The following is a 22,852-nucleotide window of genomic DNA, read 5'->3' as shown; positions in this document are numbered from 1 at the left end:
TGCAGTGTCGGTGCTTTAGCAGATTAAAAAAAAACTGTAGAACTTCACTACACAGCAAAACAAAGTTGTGCCATTTATAGATTTAGGTAAACATAGAATCATAGATGTTATGATGTAAGTTTATATTTTATAATGCAGACTGTGTGTGTATGAACACAGTTGTGCCTGATATTCTGTAAACTGACCCAGCTCAAAGATCTGCAGGGGCAGGGTGAGAAAGCCAGAGCGGGGGGAGTAGGGGTTATTCTGGCCGGGTGCTGTGCACACTTCATCTGAGGGTGGCAACAGCAACAGGAAGGACACTTTCTCCCCAAACTCCAACACTTCCTGGCTGTAGATACGGAAGTCTTGGGCCTGGACACACACACACAGACAAGAGATCTCAATGAGACTATGTAAGATGAAATAGTAGTATCCTGCTCAATAAAATCTAAATCATGCAGTGTTTCTGTGCAAGGTTAATACCATCAAGAGCTTTTCCCTGATAACCACAATGACTCTTATGCCACGGAGTGATTTTAGTGTCTTGAAAGTACAACCAGAGGCTCAAACTCCAAGAGTGAATGAGTAGTATGGAATATAACAACAGCATGGTTTGAACTAATCAAGAGTTATTGCATATCATGAACTGTCCAGCTCTTTTGTGGAGCAGGTCTAGCGTAAAAGTATCTTAGTGCTACAGCCATATTTGTTCTGCTTCAAGCCAAATGGACTTATGATGCTTTTGGGAATCCAAACCATGGTCGTTCTTTTGCAGAGACCATGCAGAATTAGTGGTTTCACTAAAACTGCTTCAGTCTGCCTGTGGAAAACGGATGGTGTTTACATTTTCTGAGGATATTCTACTGGTCAAGATTAGACAGTTCACACTAAACAAAGTGCAACTGGTATGCACTTTTACAAAATAACTGTCGGGCTGTCGGGCTGAGAACCTCACTACAAAAACTGATTACAATTACTGATAAAGTTTAAACTGCTCCACTTTGACCCCGGCCTTGCTCTGACCTGATTGCAAGGGACATTGATGTGGGCAATCAGATCTTTGGCGGCGCTGCGGAGGTCCTGTAGGAGGCGATGTGGAGCACTCTGTACGTCTTGGTCCATTTCCAAAGACTCCTCGAGAGAGCTGAGGGCCTGCAGCCACTGCCACTCCTCCCTAGACACACAAACACACACACAGGTATGTAAAAAAGGGCGACATCTCCTTTCATAGAGCCATACATGGAAATATACACACACCAACTATCAATTCCAATCAATTCCAGATTAACTAGACAGTGTTCCCCACCTGGACACGTTGCTGTTGTCCCGGATCTTGGTGTGACAGAGGACGTTGGGGAGTTTTTGGGGCACAAGGGCTCTGATCTGCTCCACAGAGGTACACAGCTTCAGGTAGCCTAGGTACAAGCCGGGGGACAGCACCTTCTTGCTCCGCCGGTGGTACGCCAGCTTCTCCTGGGACCGGCAGACAGAAAGAGAGGTGTTATAGTATAGAGATTGGAGGAGACAGGGAAGCTGCTGGTACTGTTAACTGGTGATGATGGATAAGTTACTGTCAAAGTGGCAGCAGTGACTCTGATGATGATTATGGCTGTGTAAGTCTTAGTACTGATGTAAGCATCTGCACACTCATTTATATGCTGGTATTTTCATGTGTTTTGCTGCTTGTATTGCTTTTATTACTAGAGAGACTCAGTTGTTCCATCCTCCAGCATGTTTAAAGTGGAAGTCAACACACCAGAATAGCCCTTCAGCACATTTCTATGTATTGCATCATACAATTTGTTCATAACTGGCCGCAAAATAAATATTTCCGTGAACTGTGGGTTTGTCAAAGGGTGCCTCTATCATTGTCTCTAAACCACAAGAACAAACCAACTTACATTGGAGACAAAACAACATTGCAACAACGGGTATCAGGTTTACCAGGCTACACAAAGAAAATTGACTTGTGGTTTGGTTTTAGACAGTGGACCTCCTGCATAAAACTGCAAAGCTAAACAACATTAGCTCAAAAACACACAAAAAGAAGACTGTCAATTAGGTAGATTATCATCTTTAACGTCACCATGCTGAAATATTCATATCCACTTTGTCACTGCCACAGTCTAAATGATTGGCGTTCAAAGTGGAGTGATCCCGAGATAAGATGCTTAATCTTCACATTGGGCTGATGTGGATGTAGTTGGATACTGACAGCAGTATGTGCCAAAACATTGATGCCATCTAAAAAAAAAAATAAATAAAAAAAAACTTTTGTATCAGAGCTGAGTGTGTGGCTTTTCTCTCTTCCCTCTTATTATCTAACCAGCCAGCCAGCTCCTTCCCAATTCAGGTGTGCATTTTTCCCCTCTTCTTCATGGATCTGCACTAATCTGGTATCCAAAATAAATTTGCTGTAAGTCAACTGAATATTGAGTTTTCAGATAGAAGGTGATGTGGAAGACGAGAGCTATGATGATTAGCCTGTGTCGAAATCAAGAGCGTCTGCACAGTGTTGTCAGCAGCAGCATAATTGAAAGCACATTTCAATTTAGAGTCCTATTGTTTCAGCAACGGAGCCTCATGTTAATATGTTTGCTGCAAATGAGTTTGTTTGTGTTTTTTTTAGATTGCATCTATTCCAACAAATGAATGTTTTCTGCTGCTTTTGGGTATTTTGTTTTTTGGAAAGTGCCTTACACTAAACTGTTACATCTTATTAAATTTCTGGGTAACAAAAAAATGCAAAGAATGGGCCTGACACAAACCACAACCACTGCTGACAAAACCTTCCACCATTCCTCGCTCCAATGGAAGCAATCTGTCTCCAAAACAACAGCAAAATAATAACCCATTTTCCAAAACTGAACAGGCTAACTTCAAGCCACTGCCCACGTATTCCCATCATGCTCACGTGGAGGGTGATGAGAAGCATGTCCAAGGCGGTGGGCTCTTCAGGGGATGAGATGGACTTGCGCTGGAGCTGGAGCTTGCAGAGCTGCGTCCAGCGCACCCCGTCCAGGTTGGGACAGGCGCTCATGTCTTTTAGGAGCACCAGCAAGGCGTTGCCGTGCTTGTCTTTGATTGGCTCAAAATACACCTGACCAAGGTCCTGGGTTCCCAACATGCCCTGGGGAAAGATGCCAGATAGCAGTTGTAGCTCCATTAGTAGTTCATTTTCTACAAGTTATTGACATCCTGTGCGCAGCAGTGTTTCTCTCAGGTGATACTTAGTGCATTAAAGTCTACCACACACAATTAAATTCTTCACACCCAATTTATATTATTAATTTTATCTGTAATATTCCATCAGAGCAAATACACTGGAGTGAGCAATATGTTTAGTTTCAAAGGTATGTATACTCATTATGGAATAAATATCTGAAACTCATTCAGTGGCTCTAAAAAAGAGGATGCAGTAGCATTACTCTACATGTGATATTTTGACCATAACCACAAAGATCAAAATGACTCAGCGATAACTCATTTCAATAATAAAACTGGAGGCCTAACAGCATGTGATACTGAGTGCAGTCCTACCTGTAGATGGGAGACAGCCTGCAGCATCTTGAGACGTGTCTGCAGGGTGCAAGAACAGGAGGACTGGGAGGGGTTGAGACACTGCTGAAGCCAGGGGATTTCCTCCCATAAGTAGGATACCTGGGGAGGGAACAGGATACACACATATGATTTCAAAAGCTAAAAACATTTAACTGGAAATGTATTACACTCTATCAAATCTCCACCCAAGTTCAACTTTATTATACTGACAAAGCCCTTCATCACCAAGTCTGAGAGGACACATCCATCTCAGTTCTTTCAAGTCAAGCCAGAGGCATAACATGGACCCATGATCTGTTAACCTGGGTGAAGCAGCTGATCAACTAACAGCTGGATAATGTAATAACTTCTTAAAATGTGATAAAGTGGCCCTGCAAATGGGCAAATCAGTTATCATCAGTTGCTGTACAGTCATGCAAGGGATCAACAAAGATATTCAACAGTTTAAGTCAACAATGACCATGACGGAAACTCATAGAAGCTTTTCTTTCTTTCTTTCTTTCTTTCTTTCTTTCTTTCTTTCTTTCTTTCTTTTATCCATCCATTCATACATCCATGCTTCTACCTTGGTGAACCAGAGGAAGTCCTGCATCAGGGAGCTGGGGTAAGAGTCCTCAACCTCCACAATGGGGATCTGGTCCTCTGGCGTCACTAACACGTTGTCATCTCTGTAGAATATGGATGTCAGATAGAGGCCTCTGGTGGGTGACAAACAGACAAATAAAAAAGTGTTAAATACACAAAAAAATCATTACCTTCAATGCTGAATGACATTCATTTCCAAATATGATATCCACTATTTACAAAATGTAACAATTTCTGCTTCATTGTACAGAATTTGTATTGTAAATATTGCAAAATTTGCAATACCCTAGGAAGATGGATGCCTGTTTCTTTCTTCATCATGCTTCATGGAAGGAAACAGGTCAGAAAGAGTGTTTACCTTTTCAAGCTCTTGACAAATTTGCTGGTGGGTTGGAAGAGGTGGCGCAGACTTTTGGACACCGAGTGCTTCCTGCCATGTGGCGGGACTTTGCACTGTTCTGTGGACAAGACGGGGACAGGAGGGGAAATTTAATTAATTCCAAAGCAATTAAGATAACTCTGTGGATAGCTGAGTTCCAACATTTCTTTTGTTTTAATATTCTGAAAGCTTTTCAAAAGCCCAGCAGAAATTGTGGCGCAGCTCTGACTGGCTGTTCTCAAAGTGTGGGATGAAAAAGAATCAACTTTTTTGTCCTTTCTGCCTCACTTCGCATGGGAATACCAATAAACACCTCCGCCCTGACAAAGTCTAGAAACATCTCTGTCAATGACAGGCAGTTACTTAAATGGTAACAAACCTGACAAGTCCAACAACATGGTCGGAGTGGAATGTTTTCGGACATTTCATGTGCTCCATTGGCGCGGCACCAGTTGACAGTCATGCTAGCTGCCAACTGCAGACTATGGGCCTTAAGGGAACCACTAGCTCTCCAGTCCCCGAGGGGCACTAAATGCATGTGTGTCAGTGTATATGTGTGTGTGCGTCTGTGTTTACCTGCACATACTAGAGTTGCTGGAGCATGGCACGTCTTGAGCTAAAGCCATACGACTGGAGCCAAGGAGGTGTAGTGATTTGTGTGTGTATGAGTGTGTGTGCCTTAACCCTTTGCCGCTCACTGACAGGGAGGTCAGTTAACTCTGTGGGGACATGTTTATTTTTAGTGGGCCTGGAAGGGGTTCGGAGGCGGGAGAGGGAGGTGTGTGTGTGTACATGTGTGTGTTTGTGTGTGTGTGTGTGCCTGTTGGTGAGATAACGCACCTCCCAACTCATTAGAAACCCCGAGTCCCCAACCCTCCACAGATTCCCTCCCCACCACCGACTCCCCTCCCAGGTGATCTCGCTCCAGCCTCAGGCCACTTAAAGTCAATAAATCCCCCCATTCAGGACCCGAAAAGAGCTAATTTTCTCTTCATGAGACGAACTGAGGTGGAGTAACAAGAAAAAACAGCACCCCTCGACCCTCCTCACCTCCCCAAATCTCACTCTCCACTCAGGAGTCTGTTCAGCAGCGGCTCTGCTGGCCTCAGTCCCTGTTTGACACTGAGTAAGACAGACAAGTAGGGCCGACTGCTGGGGTGCTTGTGTTAGTCAAGGCCTCTTTCACAGTTTAATTAATAGTGTTTGGACAAGGGGGAGCGGGCGGCTTGGGCTATACGCTGGGCTGTGATGGGGGTGCTTACATGGATATGTGAGCGACTGAGAGAGAGAGAGAGCGTGTACTTGAATATTTGTACGCGTCCATACATTTGCATAGATGTGTAACTGTGTGTGCCTGTCTGTCTGTCTGTGTCTGAATGTATATGGATGGTGGAAAGGACAACTGGCAGCCTGTGGGGAGTTGGGAAGGGGGGCGAGGGGGGTTAGTAGTCAGTCAGTGTTAATTTATACCCTCTCTCCCGACTCCAGTCCAGGATTCGTCTCTTACAGGAACAACAAACATGACCTCGCGACACGCCACCTCAGCTACCGTGCCTGAACTCCCAGCTCAGTCAGTCGCCGGCTGGAGAACCAAGAGCCACTCAGTGTCGGCTATTATACTGCCAACATTGACGGTCTAGGCACACTGGACAATAGTGAGTGAACAAGCGTGTTTGTGTATGTGCATGAGCAGAGAGAAAGGGCCAATAACGGGCTCAGTATTGTAGAGCCCAGTTTGCCACCGTGTAAAAGAGTCAACGTGAACAGGTTTTGACACTTATGGGACTGGCGTACAACCAGCAGTGTTTGGGGATATGAACAGCATGAGTGTGAGTGAAGCTGATCTGAGAGAGAAGTGTACGGCAGAGGAAGGGCTGAGTCATGGAAAGAGGCATGGGGGGAGGCTGGAGGGTCGTCGAGACACACGGGAGGGGATTATTTTCAAGGTGCCATGCCGTTTTAGGGCGTACGGCCCCCGAAGTGCTTGTCGCGTCTCGGTTTGTAAAGCGTCTGTCAAGGCGAGACGAAACACAGTGATGGTTGACGCGTTACACCTGCAGGCGAAACTGTCTATCATTCTTGTTCACGTTTGTCTACAGAAAGGACAAGAATATTTTTTAAACATGTAACTAAAAAGTGGCTGAAAATTCATTTGGTCAAGAAAAAATAATTTAATCTAAGGTTAACTATATAACTAGATTTCCAGGCAAAACCAATTGATTGATACATACATATAAAGCAGTGATACTTGAGTGTTGTCAAGTGTATTTGTGGTCATCAAACAACTCAAAACCATTACTGTTCAGAGGAAACTGCTACACTTAATTATATAATTAAAACATTGCAATGGTGGGTCAGAAAATATTCTGTAGGGGATAAAATGTGGTCCAGTTACCTCAGCGAGTACCTAATTGCTCTAACACTAACAAAGTTTAGAGGTTTAATTTCAACTGGCGTCAGCAATGCTAATAATTCATACAGCTATGTTACTGTACAGTGCTTTAGGTGAAAGTGTCCATCAAATGCTGCAAGATTTTTTTTTACAAAATCATAAAGCTGTTGATACCATGGCAGACGCAGTGGCGGTGAGCTTCTTTTATCTGTCCCAGTAGCTGGTCTAGCGCCTCCTTCTGGCCTGTCTGACGTGGAGCCCGACCATCAATCTCCCTCCAACCTGCAGACGGGGAGGAAATAGCAGAAACGTTAACCATGCAATGCTCCATGTTTATCAAGATTTAATAGTGATTATGTAGGACCTCTATCAGATCTCTTCAACTATATTCATTATTGGTGGCGAAGCAGAACTGATGCAGGGTCAGCAGTCTAAATCTAAAAAAAACAAAAAAATGCTTGCAATACTTAATATGTGAGTTAGTAGCACACGACCAGACAGTGATAGCTTTTAACTGTTCTAATAGTTTGGTTTCCACCACAGTTAAAGAAACAGATTGCATGCACAATATTATATTATTATTATTATTGTTATAATTTAGGATATTATAACAGTGTAATCATACATTTGAATTTAAACATGCCCCTTGTACTTGCTGATTTTGGCTAAAGGTGAAAAGTAAAAATCAGTAATTTTACATTTCTATTTACCACTTCATGTACTATATCTAAGTTCATCGGTAAGCCGCAGTTGCCTATCTCTGCAACAAGCGGCAGTCAGCCAGCTTAAAGACATAACTGGACAATCAAGTGCTCTGAAATCATATATCCCAGTTATGTCCACAAACAGCATACAAAGCATCACTTCAGGTTCACTTAGAATCATAGTGAATCATCATGTATGTTGAACATATATGGATAAATGAAAGACAACCTCTTCCCCATATTTCTGACCACACTGTGATTCCTGGATAGTGCAGTCGGTGTATTAGCTATACAGGAAACTACTTTGTCAAGTAAGATAAGCAAGCTTATAGGCATGTTGTTACTTATTCCCAGAAAGTGAGCATAGTTAAATGGGAGTACTACTCTATGTACTCTTTATATACATAGCAGTTTTACATCTTGGTGGAGTCATATCATGTCTTTCATCTCTTGGCTTTAAGTTGCTTGGAGCAGTTGCTATGTCCCTCTTGTTCACAAAGTTTGCCTGGACTGTTTATGCGCATGGAAATGTATGAAACACATGTGAAACAAGAGAGGTAACGGGGTGTTATCAAGGTGGATGTCACCCCTCAAATCACCCCCTGCCTCCATCTGCTGCAGGCCCCCATTATTAGCAGTGTGAGGTGTGTGAGGCAGCCTGCGGCTCAAACAGGTCTAGTGTATACTATAGGGAACAGCACCCACCCCAGTGTGAGAAAGCTGTGGTTGGCTGACAGACAGACCCACTGAGCACCACCACTACTGGCTGGCTGGCACATAGTGAGATTTAGACGCACACAGGCACGCACACACACAAACACAAATACACACACACATACACACACAAATACCAATGCCCAGCAACTGAGAGGCAAAGGAGCGTAACACACCACGCATCTCGCCACGCCTCCTGATGCAGAGTCTGTATAAACACGACCTTTATCTCCCACTCTTTTACTCTCTCCGTGATCACACACACACACTCACACACACACAAAAAAAGCTCTCTTGATGACAGACAACAATCATGAGCACCCCGCATGGACTTCAGCTCCTGTTTTCTGTGCTAGCGTCCCTGCTCGCTCACTGGACGATGTGTCAGTGATAAGCCAACAGGGACGTCTTGGTCACCCCCCTCTTCTACTTCCACCCCCTCCTCCCTCATCCCAACCCCCTCTCCCGGAGCCCCCCGGGGGGCGCAAGGGGCCGAAACACGGTGAGCTCTATTCCCGGAAAGGTGCCTGTCCCGACAGGACAAGCGGGCCCTTTAATGGGCGTCCGCGGCCCGGTATAAGGCCCCCACTGTTGGGGCCCGCGCCGTGCGCTGCAGCACAGACATGCAAATATTTCCAGTGGTAGGCCCAAATGGAAAACACAAACACGCAACATCGAAATTAGCTCGGAGAGAGGGAAGAGGGAGGGAGGGAGGGAGAGTTGAAAAAAGAGGGAGGGAAAGCCCAGTCTCTTGAAATGAAGACATACACATGCCCAAATGCACACACAAACACACACTTGCTGAAAAACATGGTGTGCTGATGAGGACAAACATGTTCATGTGCTCCCCAGATGTCCCATGAGTGTGCCAATACACCCACAATCACAGCACCTATGTTCAGTCTCCTACAGTAGGTGTGTACCAACTCTGTGCCGGCATTATATGTTGCACATAAACGGCAGACTGGCATCAATCCTAAAATTCATCCCTTAAATCAACCCAATTTACTAAATCCTATAAATGAAAACTTTTACCTGAAAAACGTTTTTTGACCGAAACACCTAAAAACTATATTAAAAAGTCATGCAAGAGTCGTTCCCCTTCACACACTGTCCTTTGCCATATATTGGGAAACCTCGGAAAGTCAACAGATGTTGACGCACTTGGAGGTTTTGCACATCTGCTTCTCTATCCAGTCACACACCCGAATAATTCAATAATTTCTGTAATTCATCAATGCCGATACAGTACATACTGTAAACATATATATGTGTGTGTGTGTATATATATATATATATATATATACATATATGTGTGTGTGTGTGTATATATGCCCCTATGCCAGGCATACTCTCATATATGTTACCCCCTCCAATACGTTGATATATATGTAGCATATCTTTATTATCCCATGTGCATGTCCATATATGAAATGTAGTAATTTCTAATAGATAGATAGATAGATAGATGAACAGAGAGAGGAAGCCAGAGAGAAACAAGAGCTAACAAGAGCTAACAAGAGAGAGACAGAGGAGAAAGAGGATCAGAGTTGCTGTGGCCAGTCAACAGCTCAGCTGTTGCTGCAGATGACTTGACGGTTAACTTCTTGGCTGAACCCAGGCCGGCTCCTTCTGCCAGCCAGCCCCAAACACCATCCCAAGGCTATAGTTACACACACTGACGTCCACAGCAGGGGTCCCATACCCCACCCAGCCTGCTGGCTGAGGACGGTCCAGCTGTCATCCCCCCCTCCCCAACAATGATGTCAAGGCAACGTTGGAATGACGTTGGAATAACATCACCCACGGAAAATCCATTGAGCGGATATGAAATGAGACCATGTCCGAGCCCCATTACGTCTGGGAAAGCTCTAAGAAAGTTGGGGGCTTTTATCATTCATGCAGAGCATACACAAAACTCACAAAGCATACACACACTGATAATGAAGCACACACACTTACTAGAGGGTGAAGCGCAGGCTGGGGTGGAGGCTAGTGGAGGCCCCCATCCCTTCATGTTGTAGGCTGACACCTGGACGTAATAATAGGTGCCCTGGAAAGGACGGGACACATGACAGTTAAGGTAACATTTGGACACGCACACAGATACGAGCACAGTAGTACTGCATGTGTCTTGGTTTGTGCGCCCTTAATTGTCTCTTTCTTGGTCCCTGTCTCTCTGCAGTTCAGTGTGGGTATTTGTGTGTGCGTGTGTGAGTTTGTATTTGGGGAGGGGGTTTAGCTGTCCTCTGGAGGCTCTGTCTGTCTCCGTGCCCAGTGTGCAGACAGCAGGCCTCTGTCTCTCCTTTCTCAGCCAGATCAATCAAACGTGGCCGCCGACACTTCCTGACCTCGCCTTGACCCCTGTCATGTGACGGGGTGAGCTTTGGCTGGCAGCGGGGGTCCGAGGGAGGGAAGCGGGGGGGTTCTCTCACACAATAACAAACAACTAGTGCAGCGTCCGTTTGTCTACATGCCCGCTTAAAAATGGCAAACATAAATCAGGGGCCAGGCTACCAAGCTGCTCTTTCTAACATTTCGGGGAGTGTTTTGCAACTGTTGCTTTGTATGAAATGATGCATAGGAGCCAAGACTTTAAATACCAATAAACTGTGTTTTCCAATTGTGTTTCAAGCAGGGCAATAAGTCTTCCACCCCCATCACTTGGGATTGATGGTGACTAGAAGTTGTGTGTGAGGCGCCTGATGTATGGCATAAAGAAGAGTCACTTGGGAAATGCCTTCAAATGTCGTCTAAGCAAGCGCCTCAAGCACATGTGTAAATAATATTAGGGGCCTTCATGTGGGAGAATGGCCTTCTAAATTTTTTTATCGGTCAACACCAGCAGCTGTGGAGGAACTAGAGTTTGGTGGTTTTTTGTGTTGCTTTCTCACCCATAAACTACTGTTTAAAGCAGTTGTATGCTTTTTATCTGGTACTGCCTAGAGACTGAGGTGGAACCAGAGGAAATTGGACTGGGTTTATGTGAAGACGATGTGATGTGTTGTATACATGTCATTTGTATGAGGAGCAATGGTGTTGTTTCTTTAAATTAAAGTGTCAGTGAATACATAACGTATCACATGAAATGCATCAAAGAAGTTATTATTGTGGTAAGAATTTTAGTGTAGCATGCTAACTATTGTGGTACTGTAAGTATTTGTCCAGTCTAATTCACTGGATAGCACAGGAGACTAACACTGCTTGTGTTTGTGGTTCACTTCCCCCTTGTCCACTGGGGCTGCCAATGCTAGCAATGCCTGCACTTGCAGAAGCGTAGGTTCTTTGGCTGAAGCTGCACAACACAACTTCACATGTCAGCAGCTCCTCATCGCAGTGAGAGGTAAGTGTTTAAGCCCAGCTTCTTTTGGACAGAGCACTTGCTAACTGCCATGTAGGAGGCAAGTTATCGTTTGCTCTTCACTTTCAATTTGTCGCTTCCTGTGTGCAGAATAGTGTCCATATCTGACAACAGAATTTCATTTGGACAAATAGGGCAAAATGCAGGTCTCAATTAGAGGAGGTGGGACACTTCTCTTTTGCAGCTCCACTTTGTGGGACTGCAGGCTGATGAGACAAGTGTATTTTTACATAAAAAAAAAATGCCAAATACAAAGGCATGTGTTAATGAAGTTTACACTGAAAAGGAAAATTTCCTCTTAAACTCAAATTTATAAGAAAAGAAGTGAGTGAGAAAAATCCTGAAGCTGCTCCATGAACAGTAAATGGTAAACAGTGCCTACACGATAGGGAACACTGTCTAATTCATAACATTAAAACATAAAAATGAACAAATCTCATTTGTGTGAAAAAATGTTCTATCCAAAAAGTCTGTCTTCAAATCATTGTCACAGGAGCAGCTCCCTGTCTTTCCTCTTGATGACATCACACATTACAGTTTAAGTTCTTTGGTGTCTGACTTTTGCAGACAATAGCTAATACTGTCGACTGAACAGTCCACATGGTGACTGAAATTCCTGCTGTACTTACAGAGTTGAGTCCGGTGATGTTACACTGCAGCAGAGTGGTGTCCTCCACCACCATCTCACCCAGCAAAGGACTGAAGGAGGGAACATAGCTCCAGCCCACTGCACACACACACACACACACACACACACACACACACACACACACACAGACATTTTTGCACACATCAGTAACTTGCTGCATATCAGTTCAACATTAAAAAAAAAAAAAAAGTGATTTAATTCTCAAAAAAAAAAAAAAAAAAAAATCATAAAATGCTGCTTTTTAATGATTTCAGAAAATGTTATTCAAAACAGCAAGATATTTTTCCAATACTCAACATCTCATTTAGGACGAGATCTCTGTAAGTTCCAAGTGCATACAAGTGGCTGGTTCTGCATGAAGCAGGCTGGGCTGACCTTTGTATTTGGTGACCACAGCAGAGTTGACACTGAGAGGCTCCTGGAAGTCCACCCTGAGACTGGTGCTGCTGCTCACAGACAGGCGGACTGTGCTGGGAGCATCTGGAGGGTCTGAGTGGACAGACAGACAGACAGAGATGGTCAAATATATGAGGACAAATAAGTGGATGGGAAGCATATAGAAGGGCAAATAGGTACACAGAAGCAAATTAATTAATGGACTGAGAATATAAAACCACTGAACTGAGTTTCTTGAACTGTTATCTGCCAGTCTCTGTGGACCATCCCATAATGCACTGCTCATCAAAATTTTCAGGAGTGGCAAAAGGAAACCCTTGTGATATTCGGCCAATTCTTACTTTGCAAAATTAAAAGTGTCACACCTGCAGTAAACCATCACACTTTTGTCTCTGAATAGTTTCTCAGAGGAGGTCGGGGATGTCAATGATTGTTATAGCTGCTATAACTACGCATTGATATGTGGTGTGTAAGTCTCATTCATATTCACAATTAATCTGAAAGTCTGGAGAAAGCCAGTAAGACAACCTATCCATAAAATTACATGAGTATGTGGAATAACAATGAGGGAAAAGACCTTTTTTGCATCAAAGTGCAGACTGATTTTGGTGGAAGGGAGGAGTTGAGGGGGGGGGTCTGTCTACCCTGCCACCAAGCGTGTCATGAAATGTCTATAAAAAAGTTAAAGAGGGAACACAGGCACATTATGCACACACACACACACACACACATACACACACACACATTCTAAAACTGCCCGTAGTCACACATTCAGAAACGCTAAGTATGTGTATGATGTAGACAGGCGCACACACACACACACACACACAGTTGTGTGCTAGGCGTCCCGGTGTGGAAGCCATTAGCACAGCCCAGACAGAATGCCAACAGAGAAAAAGGGCAGAAAAATGAAAACCAAAGACCTAGAATGATCTGGGCAGCAAACAGCACAAAAGCACTGCTCAGCACGTGATCGCCAGCTTCTCAAAAAACAAGATCAATAACAACAATCATCAGAGTCATCCAAGTTATCTGCTGAGTTCTTACTGGCATGCTCAAAGCCTGTTTGCATGCGCCGGAAGAGCCGGTGCCTCCACTCCCAGGCCTTGAGCTGTCTCTCCCTGTCTGGTCCCTCCCGCTCACCAGGACCTTCGCTTCGAACCTGGGCCTGAAGCTCCGACACCCGCTGCTCAGCCTCCTGCACCAAGGTGGCTAAATGCACGGCCCGGCCCTCCAGACTGATAACTGGGAACACACAAAGGAGAGAGAGTGAAAGAGAGGAAGACCAAAGCTAATACATAAGAAGCAGAGCACAAATAAATATCATGAGAAAATGCAATACCATTGTGATGCTATGTTTCTCGGTAGAAAATAAACCACATGAATCAAAGCTGCTTCAGATAATCAACAACTGCAATTTTGGTGTTTTATTTATTTATTTTTTTTTACTCACTAAATTGAAAGTTTTCATGTCCATTTGTAGTTGGAGTCATTTTCATGACCATAAGGCCCTTGTTCAAATGGTTGTATAATTTTTTTTCTATGCACACAAAAACAAGCGAGGGCCACTGGTAGATGTAGATCAATGCCAAGTAAGGGTGGATAATAAGTCGGAATAAGCTGTTTTTTCCAACAAAGATCGAGAAGTTTAAAGGCGTAATCCAGTGAACGTGAATTGACGATGGTTGCAATTAGCAGAAATCCTTTAAAAAACGTTGCTGGGTTTTTTGGTTAGACTTGAGGAACAAAAATAAGATTTTTCATCACAAAATTATTTCCAGGCCAACTGGAGGAGTAAATAAAATCTTTTAAAAAGTGTGTTTTTCTTTTTTGTTGCCAAGTGCTTCAACAGTGCATGTGCCTATACTCATGATATTGCGAGGAACGCTTTGCCTGTGATTCCGTGAGTTGGTTTTAGCAGGCCACTCTCTTTAATGTCTTTGTTTGTCAAAGAGCTGAGGCAGATTCCTCAATAAACTTCATTTAAATGAGCAGTCCCTCTTTAGGGATGACATCACCTAGAAAATGACAGAGAAAATGGGGCAATGAAAGTGAGAGGGGTGAGAGAGGGAGGAGTATTCGTCATATGTGGTTATAAGGGAACCCGAAATGGTGGGAACATACATAGGCGTAAATCACACTGGTGTTGTAAAATGATTTTCCTGCAAAACTTGTGGAATAATTTGTATTACCAACATGTTTATACCATATGCAACACAAAAATCTGCTCAGCTTTCCAAATCAGAAGAAATTCTTTCTCAAAGTGACTGATGCTTTAATGGATGAAATATTTTCCTCACATAAAGTTTACATTTGAGAGAAGTTTGAAAACCTGAGTCAAAACAGGTCTATTGAGGAGAGGGGCCAAGTTTGTGCTTACTCAAACAATGGGAGAAATGGAGGTCCCATCAATTAATTGAACATCTGTAAAGTAGATGGGTGAATTATTAAAATTGTGGCCTAGTGGTTACTGGTGGGTGGTTTGAGATATACCCCAGTAACACAAACATCAAAGCTTCAATCCCTGCAATCGCCAATGAATGCTCATTGCTCTAGAACATAACGTAAAAATTTTAAGGCCACAAAGGACAGTAGCATACTGTAGTTCTTCTTTGGTGGCTGGTCATACTTGGAGCGAGTGTTTAGGACTGGTGTGTGTCTATGTTTAGTCTGTGGGGTCTGTGTTTGTTCATTGTAGATTCCACTGTTGAGCGTTAGATTCCACTGTTGACAGTAAGTTTAAAGCTCCGTGTCAAAATGTCCGTCTGGGTGTTTAATTCTGCGGCTCTCTCGGTGTCTCCTTAGTGGCTGCAAGCTTCTCTTTGAATCAAAGTGTCTCTCAGGGGCCTCCGTTTTCATTGTTCTCTTGAGTCACGAGTGTGAATACTTGGGACTTAGGGTTAGGACGGCAGTTTAAGGTTAGTGTCAGGGTTACGTTTAGACATATGAGCGACAATCCTCAGAAGTATGGTAAAATTTGGCCGTGTGCTTGTGGGTGTGGAGGAATGTCCCGAAACATTAATTTCAAGACCTAAACTCCAACTCACAGATGGGTGTAAATAATTGGTTAAAGTCCATTTTGAGTTTGGAACATCTAACCCTACAAAGCCTAGAAACTAGTCCAGATACGTGTGAACATTACTTGGATTTGTTTGAACTTCGTCTTACTTGGATTTCCTTCTGATCAAGGCTGGGATTCCCCAAAAGCACCTTTAAGTCGCTTTGTCCCATTGAAAGCTCTGAAAGAATTTCTGGTGCGAGTACGAAGTTGCCTTCAAAAAATCTTGTCCGAGGAGACTGTCGGCCTGTCTATGTGCTTGTCTCTCTGGTAACCGCAGATTGTGTGAAGAATAGCATGGCAGAATCAATGATAATCAGAATCAATCCTTTCAAAGCACAGGGAGAAGTCTGCAGCGTCTTTGATCTCAATTCTCCTCAGATGGAGTTTGATTAGCATGTGCTTATAAAAAAGGGAGGAGAGCCTTTACTTTCCTCATGAGCTCCTCGTTCACTCCCTTTCTTTCTCTCTCTTTCTCTGTGTGTCTCGTACACACGAGCACACACGCATGACTCTCTCACACTCATGAGTTATTTGGGTTCTTAAGAGAGAGAGAGCAATCAAAGAGCAAACTTCAGTAAACACCACTTTCCATCAAGTGTTTTCAATTTAGTGATACCTTTATAAGACGTCTGGCTCAGCCCTGGAAAGTGTGTATGTATGTGTGTCTGTGTGAGTGTGTATGCGTGTGTGTGTATGTGTGTGTATGTGTATGTGTATGTGTGCACACATGCAAACACAAACAGCCTAGGAGCCTTACTGGCGAGTTCTAATCATTAACAGAAGAAGGGAGCGGAGGCTCAGCAGATCACAGACAGTGAAAACTGCTTATGAAGATGACTAATATTGCATCATGATTACCACCCTTCATCCCTTTTAATATGTTTTCATTGCCAGACAACAACAGACAGAGATGTGTGTATTTTGCTGATGGTGAGTGGGTGAACGTATTATTGCTGTGCGTGACAGGATGCCCATGTTATGTTTTGCTTGTGAGCACATGCTTTGGACAACACCTGCGGTCACTTTGGTAGCAGCTGAGGTTTGCTGTGACATCAGCTTTGGTTTCCACAACGACCATTGTTGATTTGCCTAGGGTGACTCTCGATGCCCAAACAATACTTTAAGTATCAGGTTTTCATTTGAGCTATGCTAAAGCGTGAAATCTGTGAAATAAAATCTTAATAGAGAGTTATGAAGAGGTGACACGTGAGAATGACATTAGGGTCAATTAATCAGATGCCTCACAGTCAGTTTTTACCATGACATGGTGGCCATTGTTATACCAGATTACTGGTATAATAATTACTGGCTGAAATGAAATTGATGACTTTGAAAATTTGCTTTGATTTACATAGGTTCACTGCGGCTAGTTGCCACTTCTGGAGCACTTCTGCACCAACCAGGCACAGAGAAATGAATGAATCCATTTCAAACAGCATTTTGTTTCAGCTCTGTTTTGATACCACTCCCAAAGCTGATGCGTATGTCTTATTTTACTCTACTAAACATCCAAACGACACCTTGAATCTCCCAATTGTGCCTGCCCCCCTGTGACTGCCCAGTTAGCTGTGGGCACAGTTTGTTCCTTTACTCACAGTGGGGGCTCTCCTTGGCGCCAGCTCGCAGCAGGAGCTTGGCCATGGGCACGTTGTTGGTCATGATGGCGATGTCTAGGGGCAGGAGGCCCTCACTGTTGGGCGTGTTGAGGTCCAGCTCCTCCAAGCTGTACTGAGACAGAAGCATCTGTACCAGATCCAACTCCTGGTGCTCCACTGCCTCAAACAGAGCTTCATTACTCTGGAACTGTGAGAGACAGACAGTTTAGTGGGAGTTAAAGGGGAAAACATCTGAATGGGAGGCCTTGGGTTATGTTGCTGTGATAGCATGGGACAGTTCAGCTTGCATCAGTACATGTTTGGCACTGTCCTCACTAGTGTATTATTCTCAGACATTACGCACTTGAATGCGCCTCCTTCCCCACCACACACACTCTTTTTCTCTCTCTCTCTTTGCTTTTTCTCTCCATCTCCAATGGGTGAATGTGGGTGTGGGTGATCTTACTACCTGAGGTTCTTTGGGTATCCAAGTCTATAAAAAAGGTTTCCCAGACTACTTTCAGACCACAAGTCTCTTAAGCTTATTAGTTTTTCCTTGTCTCACCGTCTCAGTGTCTCCCTCTATTCTCCCTTTTTGGCTTACCATGGTGGTCTTGCGCAGACGCTCCTTGTCCCCTCCCCTTCCTGACACCACACTGTCCTCCAGGGCAGGTGGATTTGTGCCCACGCGGAACTTTCCGGACAAATTACGATAGAGACGTCGTGCAGCACTGGGAGAGGAGAGGCTGGCCGACTTGCGGGTTGGGGCCGGTTGGTGGGCCTGGTCCCCCCTCATGGGTTGGGTCATCTTGGCAGAGTCAGCCCTGGAGGAGAGATGAGTGACCATGGTTTTGCTGGATCATATGAAAAATATGACACCTGCCCCTTTGAAGCTTGATCCTTGTGTCCAATAAGACACTGTTTACATTTTGTCTAAATGTAAGTTTGACCTGCAAGGTAAAATAAAAGTGAAATGCTTGAAAACTAACATCCCGTAATACCAGCAACAGTTGTTTTTGCTTTATGGTGGTGGAAAGAGAAAGAAAGAAAGCCAAGAGGGAAAGATGGCTAACTGCTTGGTTAACTGATGCTGTTACCTCTTGCTTGTGGTCAAAATCTATTTTGGGCTGCATTTCAATTTCAATCCATCCATGCAGGAAGTGGGAAAACCCATTAAGACCTCGGCAGAGCAGTTTCTACTTAGTAAGAGCTATTCGGCAAACATGTTTTGATTACAGCTCTAGAAACACCAGCTGAAATTTATAGGAGCCATTGTAGCAGTCTTGTTACGACTGCCAAGCTCTTACAGTCCCAAAGCATTCATATCATAACTACACATCAGATCAACATATTCACTGTTCAGTTGTATTTCTTGCCTGATGCTAATATACCTGTGGAACAGTGGTCATAACCACATTGGCTTAAGACACCTTAAAACTACGCAATGCCTACTTGGCCTTAATCACAGGAATGCAAATGCAAAGTGATGATCATTTTCACCAAAGAATGATTTCTTTTGATTATCACGTTAGGCTGAGAAGCTGAAAATAATTCATTATTTCACAACAAAAAATCTAATTAGAGAAAAATTACATGATGGAATGACATATCATAGACTTGTGTCCCCCCGACCAAAAATGTATTGTGATCCCTTGGTCTTTCTTGACCCTCTGGTTGAGACCACTGATCTATTGCATGTTGAATTACACCTGCCAGATGGGCTCTACAATGGCATTGTCAGTTCTCAGTGATGGGTGTCATATGAGTCACCCTGCACTGGCAAAGCTCGTCTGCTAGCCTATCTGCCAGTGCTGCCCTCTCACGTCGTCTCTTTCTCATGAGGTTCTACAAGATCAACGCCTCTCGCCACTGGTATCTTGGCATCCATGGTATGGCCACTATGCTGCCCTCTCCATCCTGCCACGGGAACTATGCAGATGGCAGTGTGGTTCCAAGGGGAGTCTGGTCAGTGGTGTTCACACACACTCAGCTGTTGAAGGAAATGTCAGCGGGACTCTACAGGCGACGGTGACAGACTCCGTGGCTGGTCCAACCAAAGAGAGGCAGAGAGATAAAAGAATTCCTCAAGGACCCGCTTTCAACAGCTTCCTCTCCTTTCCCCTCACCCTTGTTCTTCTAACTTCTTATGCTGCCCTCCCTTCCCAAGCTCTCATTTCATGCACGCCTCTACTTTTTCCCTTTTCTCTTGGCTTTTTCCTCCTTTCCTGTCTCCCTTTACCTCCTCTTCTTTCCTCCCATCTTCCCCACCTTCTCTCTTCATCCCTTCTCTCCTTTGATTCAACTCTCAATCATTGCTCAACATTGCTCAAATGTGGTACAATCATACATCAGTGATTAACTCTGAAACTGATGCAATTACTCTCATGCATCTCAACTTTTCTACTTGAAGGCTGCACGCTTATATATTTGAAAAGAAAAAACGGTTTTCTTGAGAAAATAGGGAACAGTAGGTCAACTACTGTAAGCTGCAGTTCAAAGAATCTATGCTCAAATTTTCATGTATTTTCAGTCCAAACTAATGTGGCTATGTATGGGTTAGATAAAGGTGACACACCATGAATGTGGTTTGGGTGATATTTGTCAGAAAGAGTTCAAGTATACCGAAAAAGGCCTGTGTGATCAAGATGTTAATGTTATAATCACTGAAGTAATTTGATTGCATTTACATCCTTTGTTGCTGGCCTACCCAAACATTACAAAAGACTTTGCAGTTATTAGAAGGTCACAGGCTTAGTCCCTGCAAAGTCAATGTGTGTGTCTATAGCCCTGTATCCTGCTGAAGTCCATGAGGAATACTCTGAACCTTTACCTGCTCAATAGTTGTAAGTGGCTCTGGATAACAGCAGCAGCTAAACCCAAAATGTAAATGTTATCCTTAATGTGGCTGAACCTGGGCAAGAGGTTGAGGAAAGTGATTGAAGGTTGAGCCAGGTTGGGCCACAATGCCATATGCCAAGAAATATCACACAGGCCAAGAACCGATTTGTCAAGGTGAGAACATCTGTAGGAAAAATGTTATTTATACTCTTGCTCCGCCATGGACGTGCAAGCGGACACATGATCATGCATACGCGTCCGCGCACACCCATACACACACACACACACGCACACACAAACCCTCCCCCATCACATACAGTTTGTACAACAGCTGACAAGCGGGCCACATCGTCGAAATAAAAGCTGCTCCAAGCCCCCGCAACAAGCCCTTTTTCACAGGGGCGATACACTAAAATACCCCCGATCCCCATCCCTTCCCGTTCCGTCCCGTCCATCCCCACTCTTGCCCGTAATAGAGGCCTTATTTTAGCCATCCTCGTGTTCCCGGCTGGGTCTAACCTATTTCAGGGTTCCAGATAAAGCGTGGCAGGTATTTAGAATAATTTTTCCATGGGGCCTGGCCCGGAAGATAAAACAAGAGATATATTTGTAATGCGTGTGCTGGTATCCCATTTCAAAGAGAAAGCCCATCGGAATCCAGGCCCCTGGCTTATTGTTGTTTGCCTGAGATGGAACAGACGACTTTTTTCTGTCGGCGGGATGGTGCCCCATCACTTTCTGACGACATTGGGGAGTGTGTGGTGTGAGTATGTGTGCATGTGTACGTGCTTTGAAATATAAATGGATGCTGCCCCCAGAGAGAGAGGGAAGGGGGGCATATTGACAGGTAAGTGGGAAAGGGAAAAAAAAGAGATAGGGATTAAAAGAAAATACACACACTAATAGATGAGATGTCTCAGAAATAGAAAGTGTGATGAGGAGAAATCAATACAGTTTGCGGTGGCATGTCAGCATAGCATATCACCAGCGCAGTATACGTTTATCTGTACTGTACACTTTATACCAATAAAAGGTATGAGGTTGAAGATGACAATATTGATCGCACTAATCATTGTGGACGTTAGATATTTTTCATGTACTGTAAGTATGTGGTCAGTAATGATAATGTTTATGTAAGCATGGCTAGTGTAACCTAGTCATTTTTTTTTTCTATAAATCAAGGAAGGTTGTCAGAGCACACTTGCTTCTCACGCACACTACACATTAATACACACATTGCCTCTGACATTATGTATAAATTCATCACAATATTAGGAAGAATCCTGTTGTGCTAAGGAGTAATCACAAATGAGACAGCTTGCCTATCACAATTACAGAGCCCTTCATAAAATTTTATCACATAGCACCATGTAACAGCAACGTTGTTGTTTATTTATGGCTCAGAAAAAAGCATAAATACAGTCATACCTTTTTGTCAGTGGACTTATATTTATTACACCCTACCATGATTGTATTGAATCATCATCAAACCATATTGTCAAGTAAGTATGCCATGTCCTTCAAAGTTGTCTGCATTGTATTTGTTCATGTCCCAAATTTTTATTCTTTTTGCGCCATGTGATGTTTGTGAAATATGTTTGTATGTTTTTGATTGTTAACCGCTGCCATACTGGGCAGGTCTCTCTTGAAGAAGTGATCTCAAAGGACTTCATGCTTATAGAATAAATAAATAAGTTACTTAATTAATTAATTAATTAATACATAAAATCCTTACCAGTAGATGTTGAGGAAAGTAAGAGTTCAACTTACTCAGCCAGTCTGAGCACTGATAGTGTCTGCTTCCTTAAATTTGAGGCTTCCACTGCTCTGCTCCAACGATAATAACAAGGATAAAGATGATTCTAATTGGACAATCAAGAGGCATAATAACTTAATAACACACAGATCCCAGGTCATACTGTTTCCTGCAGTTTTACCAGGTTAAGGAGGCAGGAAGTAGCTGTGCTGAGAACTGGAGTCTCTACCAAAGGCCAGGCTCCATGCTTGGCCCTTCACCAAGCCCACATCAAATACACCCAGGCTGCTACTGTGGGGGTGCACCAGCATGACAAGCCATCAACACCCCCAAGAAACACACACACACATACACACTCAGTATCCACTTTATTAGGTATACCTCCCTGTTTACGCAAACAGCTGGCTCCTCCAGACAGTGAGTCACATATAAATAAAGCATGAAGCATGCAGACAGGGTTGAGAGTTACTGTTGGAAAATGCTGGAATGAGAAATGTTGGAAGAGGAAAGACCAATGATTTAAGTGAATGTAGTATGATCTTTGGTTCCAGCATCTCAGAAAATGGACAACCTTGTGGGATTTTGGTGTACAACGGTGTCTAGACTCTACTGGGAATAAACAAAAAACATGCAGTCACTGACGTCCTAGAGGTCAGAGAAAAATGGCAAGGCTTGTTCAAATTAACAGGCAGGCTTCATAGGTAAATAAAATGGAAGACCGGAAGACCAGAATGGAAGACCAATGGGTCAAAAGCTGTTTTGCAAAATACCTGTCAACACAGCCGTACTACATCTTAACATGGTACAAAAATATGCATTGAAGCAGCACTTGTGCCATTGTCATCATGTCTGTAAGCACTTCAGCCAAAGATGTTCTTT

General features: G+C 43.6%; 1 protein-coding gene across 1 annotated transcript in view; it reads right to left on the bottom strand.

The window, feature by feature from the left end:
• Positions 1–22,852, bottom strand: part of ankfn1b (ankyrin repeat and fibronectin type III domain containing 1b) — a 114,259-nt gene that overhangs the window by 2,237 nt on the left and 89,170 nt on the right. Inside the window, exons 4-17 of the mRNA XM_030078393.1 lie at positions 17,984–18,203; positions 17,380–17,587; positions 13,771–13,968; positions 12,703–12,816; positions 12,308–12,405; positions 10,280–10,370; positions 7,074–7,181; positions 4,487–4,586; positions 4,109–4,241; positions 3,523–3,642; positions 2,897–3,112; positions 1,289–1,455; positions 1,006–1,156; positions 186–354 (exon numbers count right to left, since the gene is read on the bottom strand). Coding sequence (XP_029934253.1) covers positions 186–354; positions 1,006–1,156; positions 1,289–1,455; positions 2,897–3,112; positions 3,523–3,642; positions 4,109–4,241; positions 4,487–4,586; positions 7,074–7,181; positions 10,280–10,370; positions 12,308–12,405; positions 12,703–12,816; positions 13,771–13,968; positions 17,380–17,587; positions 17,984–18,187 — 2,077 coding nt within the window. The 5' untranslated portion in view covers positions 18,188–18,203. The remainder of the gene's footprint in view (positions 1–185; positions 355–1,005; positions 1,157–1,288; positions 1,456–2,896; positions 3,113–3,522; positions 3,643–4,108; positions 4,242–4,486; positions 4,587–7,073; positions 7,182–10,279; positions 10,371–12,307; positions 12,406–12,702; positions 12,817–13,770; positions 13,969–17,379; positions 17,588–17,983; positions 18,204–22,852) is intronic.

This window comes from Myripristis murdjan, chromosome 19 (assembly GCF_902150065.1).
Source record: "Myripristis murdjan chromosome 19, fMyrMur1.1, whole genome shotgun sequence".
Classification (NCBI taxonomy): Eukaryota; Metazoa; Chordata; class Actinopteri; order Holocentriformes; family Holocentridae; genus Myripristis; species Myripristis murdjan.
Note: the sequence above shows the minus strand (reverse complement) of the source record. Positions and strands in the feature narration are given on the sequence as shown.